A 12,397-nucleotide genomic window follows, 5' to 3' on the forward strand; every position below is an offset into this window, starting at 1 on the left:
GAGGTGGCCGTAGCTTTGCTGATGCCGTAACCATGGTTACTGGTGGTGCCGCTGCCCATGAAGCAGTGACCGCGCGTGATGGGAAGATTGCAGCGCGAGTGCCAGTGGTGGGAAGATTGCAGCGAGCTGGCGGGAAGAAAGGAAGATGCGTTGGTGGCCGTTGCCGGTGTGGAGGAGGAAGCGGAGGACGTGGAGCAACAGGAGCTATAGATTGGTGGAATCAGGTGAGTGGTGGTGGTGGTGGTGGTGGAAGAGGAAAAGGACGATTTGCCGGTGTGTGGTGCAAAGCTGGACCTTAGCAGTAGCTGAGAAAATGCATCACCGTTCCTTCCGCCCCAGCAGCGGGCGGCGGTGTTCCACGGCTGCTAGAAAGCCCCGGACGTAGAGCCCACGGTGGGTCCAGAGACTGCAGACGGTGGCTCCACCATACCGCCGACAGTGCCGGAACGATGGTGCAACGGTGACGTGGTAGTCGTACGCTCCCCAGCGAACGATGCTGGCAGGTCCTCGGCTGATTGTGCGTGATGCAGTTTGTGGCCCGATTGCTTCGAACCGACGGCTTTCGGTGGTCTTGCTGTCGTTCGCAAACTAAAGCCCAGCGTGTAGAAGTTGTTCGAGGTCGTGGTGCTACTGCGGCCCCCCGTCGTATGCCGCGTGCCGTAACGGATAGCGGTCGGGAAGCCGCCGCTGGATGCTGGCACCGTATGCTGGGCGGTGGCAGTGGAAAGGTTCTCCACGCTGGCGGTACGCTTTTCCGAGTCCGAGTTGCACTGACTGCTACTGCTGCTGCTGCTGCAGTCGTCGCAGTCCGTTACTTTTATGGTACACTTGCCTGCCCCACCGGACGCTGAGCTGCTGCCGCCGGGAGCTGGGCGAGATTGTCCTTCGTCCGCTAATTCCGACCCGGTTCGCGCGTTGCTAACGGTGAGCGAACTGAGCGTGTTGGAGAAATTATGCTGGAAGAAGCTAGTCGTAGCCCGCTCCCAGGCTTCCACACTGTCTATGTACGTGTCGCCGTCGGTCAGGTACTTGGAGCCGCTGCCGGTCCCATTCCGCCGGAACAGCTCGCCCGTCTTCGAGATGATGTACGACTTTTTCTTCTCAAAGTCGTACCGCAAGTTTTGGCTCTTGTGCGAAAAGTTGGACCGCTTGTATAGTGTGGCCGAGGTAACACCACAGGGGCCCGTCCCCCGCACCAGCCCATGGTGGCGCGACAAGTCGGCGTCGTCCACGGGCTTACCGTCCCGGAACTGCATGCACTCGATCAGATCCATTATGACCGGCGAGGCGGACTGTTTCACAGCGGATGCAGCCGCCGCCGACGTCGCCAGTCGGGACACCTGCAGCACATTCTGGACCGGCTTCAGAGGCAGCATCCGCAAGCGGTCCTTCTTGATAGAGCTTTTTGGTGTGATACGGTGACCGCGGAGCTGTAGATTGAGCCCCATGTAGGCGGGCGTCTTCGGAATGACTTGTTTGTAGATCAGCTCGAACGAACCGGTCGGCGCGTTCGAATCAGTCCGCCGATCGATCACCACTGTGTGTGTGTGAGAAAAAGAGGGGGGGGAGGGGGTTGGGAGAGAGAGAGAGAGAGAGAGAGAGAGCGTGAGAGAAAGAGAAAGAGAAAGAAAGAAAGAGAGAGAAACAGGGAATGTATTCACCAACTGCGCTGTCCAAGAATGCAGCGACCAAAGATGTCTCACCTCGTATCGTGTCCTCCACGCACTGGGGACAGAGCCGGGCAGTAACGCTCGTGCTCGGTGCCAGATCGGGACTCGAGTTGATCTCGATCAGCCACGGATAGAAGTCTTCGGTGATCATGAAATCCGCCCCGTAAAGCTCGAACGTGTTCGGCCGCCGGTCCATGTTGTCCTGGCAGGCCAGCAGCGACCCAATGATTGCCTTCTGCATGCCGGGGTAGATACGCTCCGACCACATCTCGTACTTGTCGATCTGCCGGAGGTAGGCCTGAAACGTGTGGCAGTCCCACATGTTCTCGTGCGGCAACCGCTCGTCCCGCACCGCGTTGTGGTACTTTTTCTGGATCGCATGGTTCGTCAGGTGCACCGATTCGTGGTAGTTCATCAGATTGTACTGCTGCGAGCTGAAGCGTAGATAGCTTTCCTTGTAGAACCAGATGTTGAGCGGCTGCACGCTGGTGATCATGAACCACTGCCGGATGTCAAACTTGGTGTTGTGAATAATGAGTGGTCGCTCTGAAATAGAAGGAAGGAAGGACCGACCAGCACCAGCGCGATTCGGCCACACAAACGGGGCTTGAAATCATGTCGGCAATATACAAGACGAAGCCGTTTTTTTTTTGCTCTGCAAACGCTACTGATCACTGCTAGTGGAAAATGTTAAAATGTTGATCGATTAATTCATCCTAAAACCTAAATCAAAAATCTACGTTTTTTAAACAAATTTCCAAACACTATTGCTCACTAACTGCAAACACTGTCTTGCTCACACGGAATACGGAAAGGAACAAAAACTACATTTTGCTTTGGCCGATCGAACACTGAAGGCAGTGCACAGGAATGAAAACTGCATAACTCCACTATGTTGGCCCCCGCCGCGGTACCAAGACCGAGAAAAAAGGAGTTTTGCAAGGGAAAACAGCTGAATGCCAAGCGCCAAGTTGTTTCTATGGTAAAAAACATTTTCCCTAGCACGTTATGAAACGTTCCACGACGCCTGCCTGCTGTTCCGTCGCCGCCAATACGGCAACCATGCGCCCAATAATGCGTGCAAAACCCGTTCCTTTGGCCCACCAATACCAATGCGTGTCATTCCGGGTGGGCATTGCATTCCTTCACTGTCCTGTTGTACTTACCAATGTACTTCTGTATCACGTAGCGCGTTTTGCTGACAATCGGTGGGTTCACCATGGCAATGATTTGCTTGATGTTGTTCATCAGATGGATGCCCCGGCCGCGGCACTTATTGCCCGGCTTGACGATCCAGATGTTCAGGTACCCGTCCAGTGCGTACTGCGGCCAGTAGCTCTTGATTTGCTCCAGCACCGACTTCGCCTCGGCTAGGTAGTGCTCGATCGCGTCCGCTTCCCGCTCCTCCTTCAGCAGCTGTATCCGGTTGTCCTCGTGCGTGAGCAGATAGTGGTGCGTGAGGAAGACGTCCCAGTCGTGGTCCCACACCTTCGTGTCCTCCTCGATGTCGATGTCGTTGTGCAGGCAGTAGTCCAGGTACTCCTTGCAGCGCGTCAGTGCAAAGGTAATGCACGTGCTCGGCACGTTACCATCGTCTGCGATGATGGCGTCGAGGCCGCCTCCCCCGCCCTCGGTCCCGTGCCGCTCGATGAGCCACTTGAGCAGGCCCATCGACGCCGTCAGCCGGAAATTGTCGACGAACTCGTTCAACTCCTCCGGGTTCCAGACGTTGTAGCACCGGGGAAAGTAGGTCTCGGACATGCCCTCCTCGTAGAACCAATGGAAATCGTGCAGCGCCGAGCAGAGGCCTTCCTTCGTAGTGAACGGCGCCTTGGCGAAGCGGTTAATGATGAGCGACGAGTTTTTCGTCAGATCGAGCCAATCCGCCTTCTCGCGCCGCGCCGTCCAGAGGAAATCGATCGGCGTGTGCTCGAGAAAGCGCGACATGATGCTGCGCTCGCACTTGGCGATGTGGTTTTTGCGCGACTCGCCCGGCTTGCGCTCCGGCAGCTGCGACACCAGATCCTCCAGTATGAAGCCGGACGACGAGGTGGACGCTTGCGCTTTCACGCGAAACCCGTCCAGCTTTTCGACCCATCCCCGCTCGACCAGCGCCCGCCGGACGGTGTGGAAAGAGCCGCGCAGCAGAAAGACGCGGTGGTGCTTGGTCGCGTCCTGCACCTTCTTCCGCAGCTCGTTTAATCGATCCGCATTGATCCAGTTGTTTTTGTACGGATTGATAAACTTTACCGTCGCTGTCAGCGGCCCCAAATTGCCCTCGATAACTTTCCCGATGGTTGTCGTTGCCGTCGTCGTCGGTCTGCTGCTACCGGTCGCGACCACCGCCTCCTTATCCGTGTCGCCAACCCGACAGCTGCCCGTTTCGTCCTTTGCGGTTGTGCCATTTTTGTGTGCCGCACTGCCGGACTGGGAACCGTTCCTTCTGTCCGCATCACTTTCGTTATCCTTGTCGGTTTCACTGCTACACAAACTACTGCTGCTAGTATCACTGGCCTTATCACTGTCATTGCTGGTGGCGGGAGTGCTTTCGCCGCTGCTGCTGATGCTGCTACGTCCCGTGCCACTGCCGTTGCTGGTGCTGCAGCTTACTCGGCACTCGCTGCTCGAACCGCTATCACTGCTGCTACAGCTATTTAGTTCATCTTCCCTGCTCATGGCGCCGGTGGTTAATGAAGCGTCCACTCTTAAGCGGCAAATCCGGACGGTTGTTTCAAGCCTCAAGCAGATGGCACTGTTCCTCCCACTTTGGAGCCTTCCATTGAACTGTGCGGATCGGGCACAGCGCAGACTAGCCGGAGTCCCCGGACAGAGAGAGAGAGACAAAGAGAGAGGCAATTCGCTGCACAACAACGCTACAGATATTCGTGAGCCTCAATCACAACATCACTCGGTAGGCTGGCTCGTCGTGCACTCAGCCACGGAACTGTGTCATTCCGCCAAAAATTGACGATCATACCGCGACGTCGGCTACTTGCCTTCCTTTCTTTCTCCTAATAAACCTCATTGCCTCGGTGTAGCACCGAGCACCAGAGCAAAGGACGGGGCCCATACAGCTGGTCTAGTTTGGCCCGGTTTCGGGCCAATGTGGGTTAGCATCAACATTATTCTGGCAGTTGTAGTTCCCATGCCATTCCCGCATAAGTATCGCATTAGTATACGCGCTCGCGCTCTCGCTTTGCCACTTTGTTTCGCCTCTAATCGAACACTATCAACACGCTCCTGCTGCTGCTGCTGCTTTCTTGTTCGTTGCTGCAGTCCTTTCACTTCTCTTTCTCATGTCTGCAACCTACACAGGCCTCGTACAGAACGCCAGATATACTGAGCATCGTTGGAGGTTTAGGGCGGAACAGAAAAGGATAAACGTTTAAATCAGAAACCGTAACGCGATGTCCGCATTCCGCACACACACTAAGCAGCTAAGCATCGAACGCAATACTAAGCAAGCACCCACCAACTTTCGCACAACTTCCACGCGGATCACAGTTAGCCATGGATGAGCAGAGCCTGCTGCGACTACCACTATTGCACCCGCTACTAATTCTCCTATTTGCAGCTACCCTCCCACGTATGTGCAAACAGGCACATGTTCAGGCTTGGGTGTTGTTTGTCTCTCTGTCTCGTTATTTCCGACGGTACGTTCCGACACAACACCAAGCGCAAATAAGACCCCCTTTCCCCGTTTGAATCGCTAAGAAATCAAAGACCCCTCTCCCCCTCCACACAAAACCCCATCCACATCACTGTTTCACACCTGCACCCTTACTCACACACACACACACACACACGATAGTTCACTAAAACATCCACACACGCTCACACACCCCCACAATCGCATTCAAATTCACTTCGTTGCTGTCCACATGTTTCCGGTTCTGCCAGAGGGCGTGCCAGAAGAACGGTAGTAAAGTTAGTGCCACCGGGCCACGTGCTTTTCTTCCGGGACCCTGCCGCGTGGGTTCGCGTTGGCACCAATACTGAAAGCTTCCGGGAATGTTTGGTCCCTTTTTATACCTTGCCGAGTCCGTGGAAGCCTTGTAAAGTAGTGTTTTGGAAGGCTCGCGAAAGGACACGAAGGCAACAGCCAGTCGGGTTGGGCAGACCGAAAGGTACCGAATGAAAAGCCGATTCGAGGGAACAATTCCATTCACCATACCATGTGTGTTTTTTTTTAAACAAAAAATGGTTAAATCTAGAAATTCCACCGGAATTTGTTATACATCAAGCAATTAACTGTTTTTTACCATCCCTCTAATCCATGAAATAATTTTTCGAACGTTTCTCAAACATGCATATCCATCGACGATACCGTTTTACCCCTCTCCTATATCGGTAGTCATTCTGACGAAACCACTAGTCCAGTGAACTCCACCCATGGTCCGCGGACCACTTGTTGTTCGTGGCGTAAACAAACGTGATCCGTGAAAGGATTGGTTTGTTTTTAACAGAAAAGCTTATTAAAATACATATTGTACATATTTTTGGGCTAACATTCTAGTGTTGGGAATTTCGTTAAAAAAAAGGAACGGAACGGAACTAGTTCATTTTTCAAAAAGAACGGAACGTGAACCTGGGGTGCAAAAGTACCGACCCAGAGCTTAGAAGCCAAACTGTCATCCGGGGGGGGGGGGGGGTTTGTTAATTGTTACAGGATATAAAAAGGCGTTTCTTCAATCTGAAATCATATCTGACACCAAATCTAGATGGGTTCAATCTATGTCCAGTAAGCTGTACCAGCTGTGCTAATATAAAGCATGCATTTATTATCTAGCATTTTTTAACTTTTTAGATGCGACGACCATTTTCGATCAAAGCCTTCCTGTACCACTGATAGGCTTGGCAATCAGTAACTTAAATGCCCATAGCAGGATAATCATCCCAGCGTATGGGGGCACGATCCATTCGAGGATTTTACCCATGCCGAAGTTATTGAGTGGTCCGAGTTGACGATTGTATCACGAGATTGACTAATTATTTGAAATTTACTTACTACTTAAAACAAATAGTTTTTTTTTTACATAAATCGTTTACAACATCACGGCACTCAAACGATTGTCGAATGGAACAGAATGCTTCGAATCGAATGGCTAAATATTGGAATCATGGATCAAGTGGATATCGTGGCATAAAAAATAAATACATTTTATTCTTCGTTGTTCATACTCACATATTATAATACATTTTTTCCAACCAGTTCTGCCATATGAGTACAGATTTAAATTTTATAATAATTATTTGTCTAGTTAAGATAAGCTAAATTATAACAAAAAGTATAATAGATGTTACAAATTGCACCATAATACCAAATGCAACACCATTTTTGGTTTCGCTTATCACGATTTTTATAAACGATACGCGACGAAGTGCGATGAATATTCCTGTGAGCATGGGAGAGTGCACAGGCAACACATACTGTGTGCGAGAAAGAGTGAACAAGTATCTTGCATGCAGCAAGCAACAGCCGGCCAATGCCGGTTTTTTCAAAGAACGGAACGCACGAACGATAGCACCTTGCTAACAATAGCTGGTATCGCGAAAGAATTGGTTTAAAATTAACAGTCGTTAAAATTTAACCAGAGTCGTTAAAAATTGCTAGAATTTGGCATCGCGAACGCATTGAGTTCATTTGTTAATTTTAACGACTGGTCCTATGCCGGCGTTAAACAAACGACTGTCAAGAGCGTATGCGATACAAATTAACAGTCGTTTAATTGTACTGCTCGAATTTTTTCCCCGTGTTTGCCTATATGCCATTTCGAGCAGTCGTTAACTGTTTTGACGATCGTTTATTTTAACAAGAATGAACAACAAATGAACTCGGTTAAACCAAAATGAACTTTAAACGACTGTTAAAAAGAGTTCATTTATTCGCGATGCCGGCTAATATTGAAGCGGCAAAGACCGGAGTGAACGGAAAGAATGAATTGAACGGAACGGAATGAACGGAAAGAACGGAAAGACCGAAATGAACGGAACGGAACGGAATGAACGGAACGGAACGGAACGGAATGAACGGAATGAACGGAATGAACGGAATGAACGGAACGGAATGAACGGAACGGAACGATTTTGTATAAAGGATCGGAACGGAACGGCCTACATAAAGAACGGAACTTTTTTACTAGGTTCGGACCGGAACGGCCAACACTATACACACTAACACATTCCGAACCAACGGCATTACAGGGTTTTCCAGGAGTTCGTATAGCTGTGGAACACTTTAGTGTCTCCTTCATACGCGAAATGAATTTAATGTAATGGAGAATGGACTCTATCAGGCTTATTCTATTCTGACTTCAATTCGAAAAAATGAACTCCAAAGTTAACTTTCCGTACAAAAGATCACACAAAATTCATGAGCTCGACATCGAGAAGACTCGATTGTAAGAATAGAATACGCCTGTATAGCACCCTTGGGCGGTCCCAATGAATTAAGTCCTGAAAACCTGCATAAGGTTTCCGCATAGGACGTTACGCCAAATAGAAGAAGAAGCGCAAATCAAGCGCACTGACCACAGCAAGCCCAGTATAGCATATTGAGGCAGACTGGTTACTCTACCTATAGCTAGTGTCATTAGCTACTTACTTAGATTACATTAATTTATTTAACTTACTTACTTATCCGGCGCTATAACCGCATTGCGATCTTGGTGTGCATCAGGAGTGCCCGTATCCGCTCACGGTCTCGCGCCTTCGTCTGCCAATCCGTTATTCCGGCCTTAATGTACGACGGTGAGATTACCGTACATCTCGTATAGTACGTCGTTATAACGGCTCATCCATAGTCCTTCCACACATACGGGGCCAAGGATCCTTCTGACAGGGTGACTGGCTGGAATGCTCGAATTTTCGTGCTATCACAGTCCTCAATGCCGCCTACAAGATCCTGTCCCAGATCCTCTTCAGCAGATTTGTGTCCCTTGCTACTAAATTTGTCAGCAGCTGCCAGTCTGGTTTGTTGGAAGCAAATCCATCACCAAATTTGGAACCAAATTTTTACTCTACGGCAGATCCTCCAGAAGTGCCAAGAGTGCCAGATCACTACGCATCACCTGTTCATCGACTTCAAGGTGGCCTACTACACCATATACCGGAATGAGCCATGGAACTTCATGCAGCAGTACCACTTCCCTGGGAAGTCGATCCGGCTGTTAGAGGTCACCATGGACGAGGTGTAGTGCAAGGTGAGAGTGTCGGACTTGACGTCGGAATCGTTCGAATCTCACAGGGGTCTGAGGCAAGGTGACGGACTCTCCTGTCTGCTCTTCAACATCGCCCTAGAACATGTCATTCGAAGCGCGGGACTAGACAACGGCGTCCGTTGCACGATCCTCTACCGGTCTCTCCAATTTCTTGTCTTCACGGATGAAATCGACATCATCGGCAGGACAACAAGTGCCACAACTCCACTAAACGACTGCTAAACGGGTTCTAAACGACTCAAGCTCTCAACCTAAACGGAATATAGAAAGACTTCGTTTAACAGACGGCAAACGACTCACGCATTATAAAAATAGTAAAAGGCTGGTGGCGCCATCTGTTGGTGGGATACCCAACCAGTGGAGCATCCTCGCTTGGAGAGCTTTCTCATTCCATCTGTACTGTTGCATGGTTTCGCATTGAAGTTATGCATCGCTAGAACTGGAACGGCGGTACAATTGTATAAATACTAAACCTAAGTGGAAACCACCTGCACTGAAGTAAGTTAAATATAAATAATGGTCGTTGGTGTTGATACCCACGTATCTGACCACACCGACCATTCATATAGAATTTGGCTCGGAAAGTTAGAAGGCTATATAGGTCATGATCAGATCCCAAAAAGCCAGCTCGTACTTTGTAGCTGATTTAGGGCTGTTTAACGAAAAATCGTTCCGATGTCGTACTTTGTGGCTGATTAAGAGATAGACGGTACTTTGCGGAACTATGGAGCTTTTTAACAGGCACATGGTACTTTTTGGAACTTTGCGGCTGATTAGCACTATGTGTAGGGTTCATGATGGAACTTGAAGGCTTGTTAAGAAAGGGTAATGAACTTGGTGGAACTTTATAGCTTTTTAATGCATGACATCGGTACAAGGTGGCTCTTGTCAAAGTGTAAAAGACGGACGCCGGCAATAATCTCATTGCTGCTGCACAAGTTAGACTCGTTAATTGAAGAATGAGTCCCGAGTTACGCGGTTCTCGACTTACGCGGATTCGGAGATACGCGGTTTTCTAAATTTGACAGATCAAATGTCAAATCAGTACAATTTGCTTCAAGTTCGGTATGAATTGCATTTTCGCTAACAAATTGAAACCGCTTAAAAGACAGATATATTAGAATTTTTCGCACAAATCATATCAAATAAATGATAAAGTGTATAAAAGTACTAAATAAAATCAAAAACTCCGATTAATGAATAGTATTTTATTCAAAAAATGTGAAATTCGACTTACGCGGATATTCGAGTTACGCGGATTCGCCGGGAACGCAGAAACCGCGTAACTCGGGAACAGACTGTATACATATGTGTTTAAACGAAACAAATCTTGTTGTTTATTTCATCGATGACGCTTGCTTGAAAATAAAACACAAAGAAAAATAATCCCTGGCATCTTGGCATAAGGAAGCTGCTTAGGCGCTGTTTGAAAGACCCACATAGAACTTTGATGCTGTTTATCTACTGCAAAAGGCAAATTAGAGCAGCGATCTTTAGCGTGCCAAAATGAGCTGCTTAAGCAATTCTGGCTATTTGGGATGAAACCTGTGGAAATACATTGCAAAAAAAGGACAGTAATATAGTGATGTGTTGTAATACGGCATCTATTGAGCGAACAAGTGAAGCTTTGGAACTTTCATTTTTTTTCTATTGATATTCAATTTTCCAGTTGTTTAAGCTTAATCTGTGGCGCTTGGGTCTATATTCCGTTTAGGTTAAAAGCTTGAGTCATTCAGAACCCTTTTAGTGGATTTGTGGCACTTGGATAGCTTGCCCAAATGAGCTACTTAAGCAAATTTGGCTATTTGGGAAATTGCACATCCGACATTATCTGTCAAATCCCATAAAATTGCACCCGATGCTGCACAAACAGGGCCCTTAAGCCGGGAGTCCGCGTAATTCGAATATCCGCGTAAGTCGAACATCACGTTACGATCCGTGCTGAAAATTAGAACGTTTCTGACATTCATTGAAAAAAGCAATTTTTATTTGTATTAGAAAATTTGTAGAGCAAATTATACTGATTCTACACAAGGACTGTCAAGTTTAGAAAACCGCATATCGCCGAAACTTCGTTAGTCGAGAACTGCGTAACTCGTTACAGGCTGTATTCACATGGAATAAAAATATATAAAAGAACCCCGAGCACAGCAGTATAAACGTCTTACATTCCGACCGCTGGAGCACCCGTTGTGCAAGATGAACTGTCATAGAATAAAGCACTCTTCTTGGCGCGACATTGAACTGAACAGACGTAAGCCACTGACTTTTGCGTATAATTATGTGTGTGCTCTTCTTAATTGTGTTAAATCTTATTAAAATGACCAATTAACCTTCCGCCACCCGTAAAACGCTTGGTCGTTACATAAAGAAAAAAAATATAACAGCCAATTTAAATAAAATGTTGGTTGGGTCATTGCATGTTTTATAACTAAACGAAATTTGAATGAAACTTCTTCCCCCTTATTAACGAAACAAATGTCAACGCTGTAGCATTTTTTGACGAAATCAGTGTCATACCCCGTCCTCCTCTTGACAAGAAGTGTAGAAAATTCAATAAGGCATTTTAATGAAAACAGAACAGTTTTTTCCTATTATTTTGGGACAGTTGTGCATTTTTGAAACAGAAACAAAGTTTCCCCATTTAGCCATTTGGTAGGGTCACACGATTAAGTAGCGTGCAGGAGGAAAACAATAATCCATAGCCGAAAACAGTTGTTGCACCCAGTGTAGATGTGTCGCGATTTGGCGAAGTTAGTTGAAACCTGCGGCCTCTCTCTACCCACGACTTTTGCTGAAGGTGTAGTAAAGTGCTGGTAAACAGTTGCGCAAAACAGAAAATGCACACAGCCGTGGGAGAACCTTGCCAGCGTGTGGTGTGAAGCGAAATTTGTATAGACTCTGTGTCGGAATGTTCTGCGCCACTGCCACCGCCGCTATACTCCAAGACAGACGTCGCGTATCGGTTTGGTGTAGAACTTAATTCTGAACGGATAGGTTAAGCAAAAAAAAGAAAAGGTTGCAACAAGAATTGTTGGCTGTCTCGATCGTCGTCATCGCTGTTTGCTGGAGGGATGTGGATCAAGCCGTGTTTTTGCTAGACAGCATCCGCGGAAAAAAGGGTAGAAAACTTATCCGTGGCAGCAGCATCGTGTTGTCGTCGTCGTCGTCTTTGGTGATGCAATGCGATCAGTGCTTCTAACGTAAGGGCAATCGTTTTGTTATTACTTTTCCCATCGGTAGCTACCCTCAACGAGCTCCATCGAAACCATTGAGAGACTGTGAATATAGAAACCACTGACAAGCAGTTTAGTTCATGTTGGCACTGTGTATCGACCGAGAATATTGTTAGCAAGTAGAGTTTGAGCCTGACCGTTCCTTTGCCAGATCGCTGATTTGCTTAAAAAAGAAGACTCAACTGGAAGCACCAATTGTCATGATCAAACACACACATAGTTTATCTCTGTGTGTTGTTGCTTGCTGCTTCACCCGTTGTTGGTAACCAGC

The 12,397-nt window shown here is 47.9% G+C and overlaps 2 protein-coding genes across 4 annotated transcripts in view; one reads left to right on the top strand and one right to left on the bottom strand.

Moving 5' to 3' along the window:
- Window positions 1–75: 75 nt before the first annotated feature.
- On the bottom strand, window positions 76–5,654 carry LOC121596953 (tubulin glycylase 3A). 3 transcript variants are annotated; one of them, XM_041922364.1, is made up of 4 exons: window positions 5,465–5,654; window positions 2,837–5,009; window positions 1,704–2,216; window positions 76–1,537 (listed from the first exon to the last, which is right to left on the bottom strand). In XM_041922364.1, the coding sequence occupies exons 2-4, from the start codon at window positions 4,344–4,346 to the stop codon at window positions 366–368; spliced, it is 3,195 nt and encodes a 1,064-aa protein (XP_041778298.1). In that variant the 5' UTR covers window positions 4,347–5,009; window positions 5,465–5,654; the 3' UTR covers window positions 76–365. The 3 variants fall into 3 exon arrangements, with proteins under 3 accessions (XP_041778298.1, XP_041778297.1, XP_041778299.1); XM_041922363.1 differs by having other exon boundaries at window positions 5,459–5,654; XM_041922365.1 differs by lacking the exon at window positions 5,465–5,654 and adding an exon at window positions 5,443–5,463.
- Window positions 5,655–11,413: 5,759 nt separating this feature from the next.
- The window catches only part of LOC121598081 (serine/threonine-protein kinase svkA), a 45,256-nt gene continuing 44,272 nt past the window's right edge, over window positions 11,414–12,397 (top strand). The window contains exon 1 of the mRNA XM_041924630.1: window positions 11,414–11,545. The gene's annotated coding sequence lies outside the window, so the exon portion shown is untranslated. The remainder of the gene's footprint in view (window positions 11,546–12,397) is intronic.

Source organism: Anopheles merus, chromosome 3R (assembly GCF_017562075.2).
Source record: "Anopheles merus strain MAF chromosome 3R, AmerM5.1, whole genome shotgun sequence".
NCBI classification, from domain to species: Eukaryota; Metazoa; Arthropoda; class Insecta; order Diptera; family Culicidae; genus Anopheles; species Anopheles merus.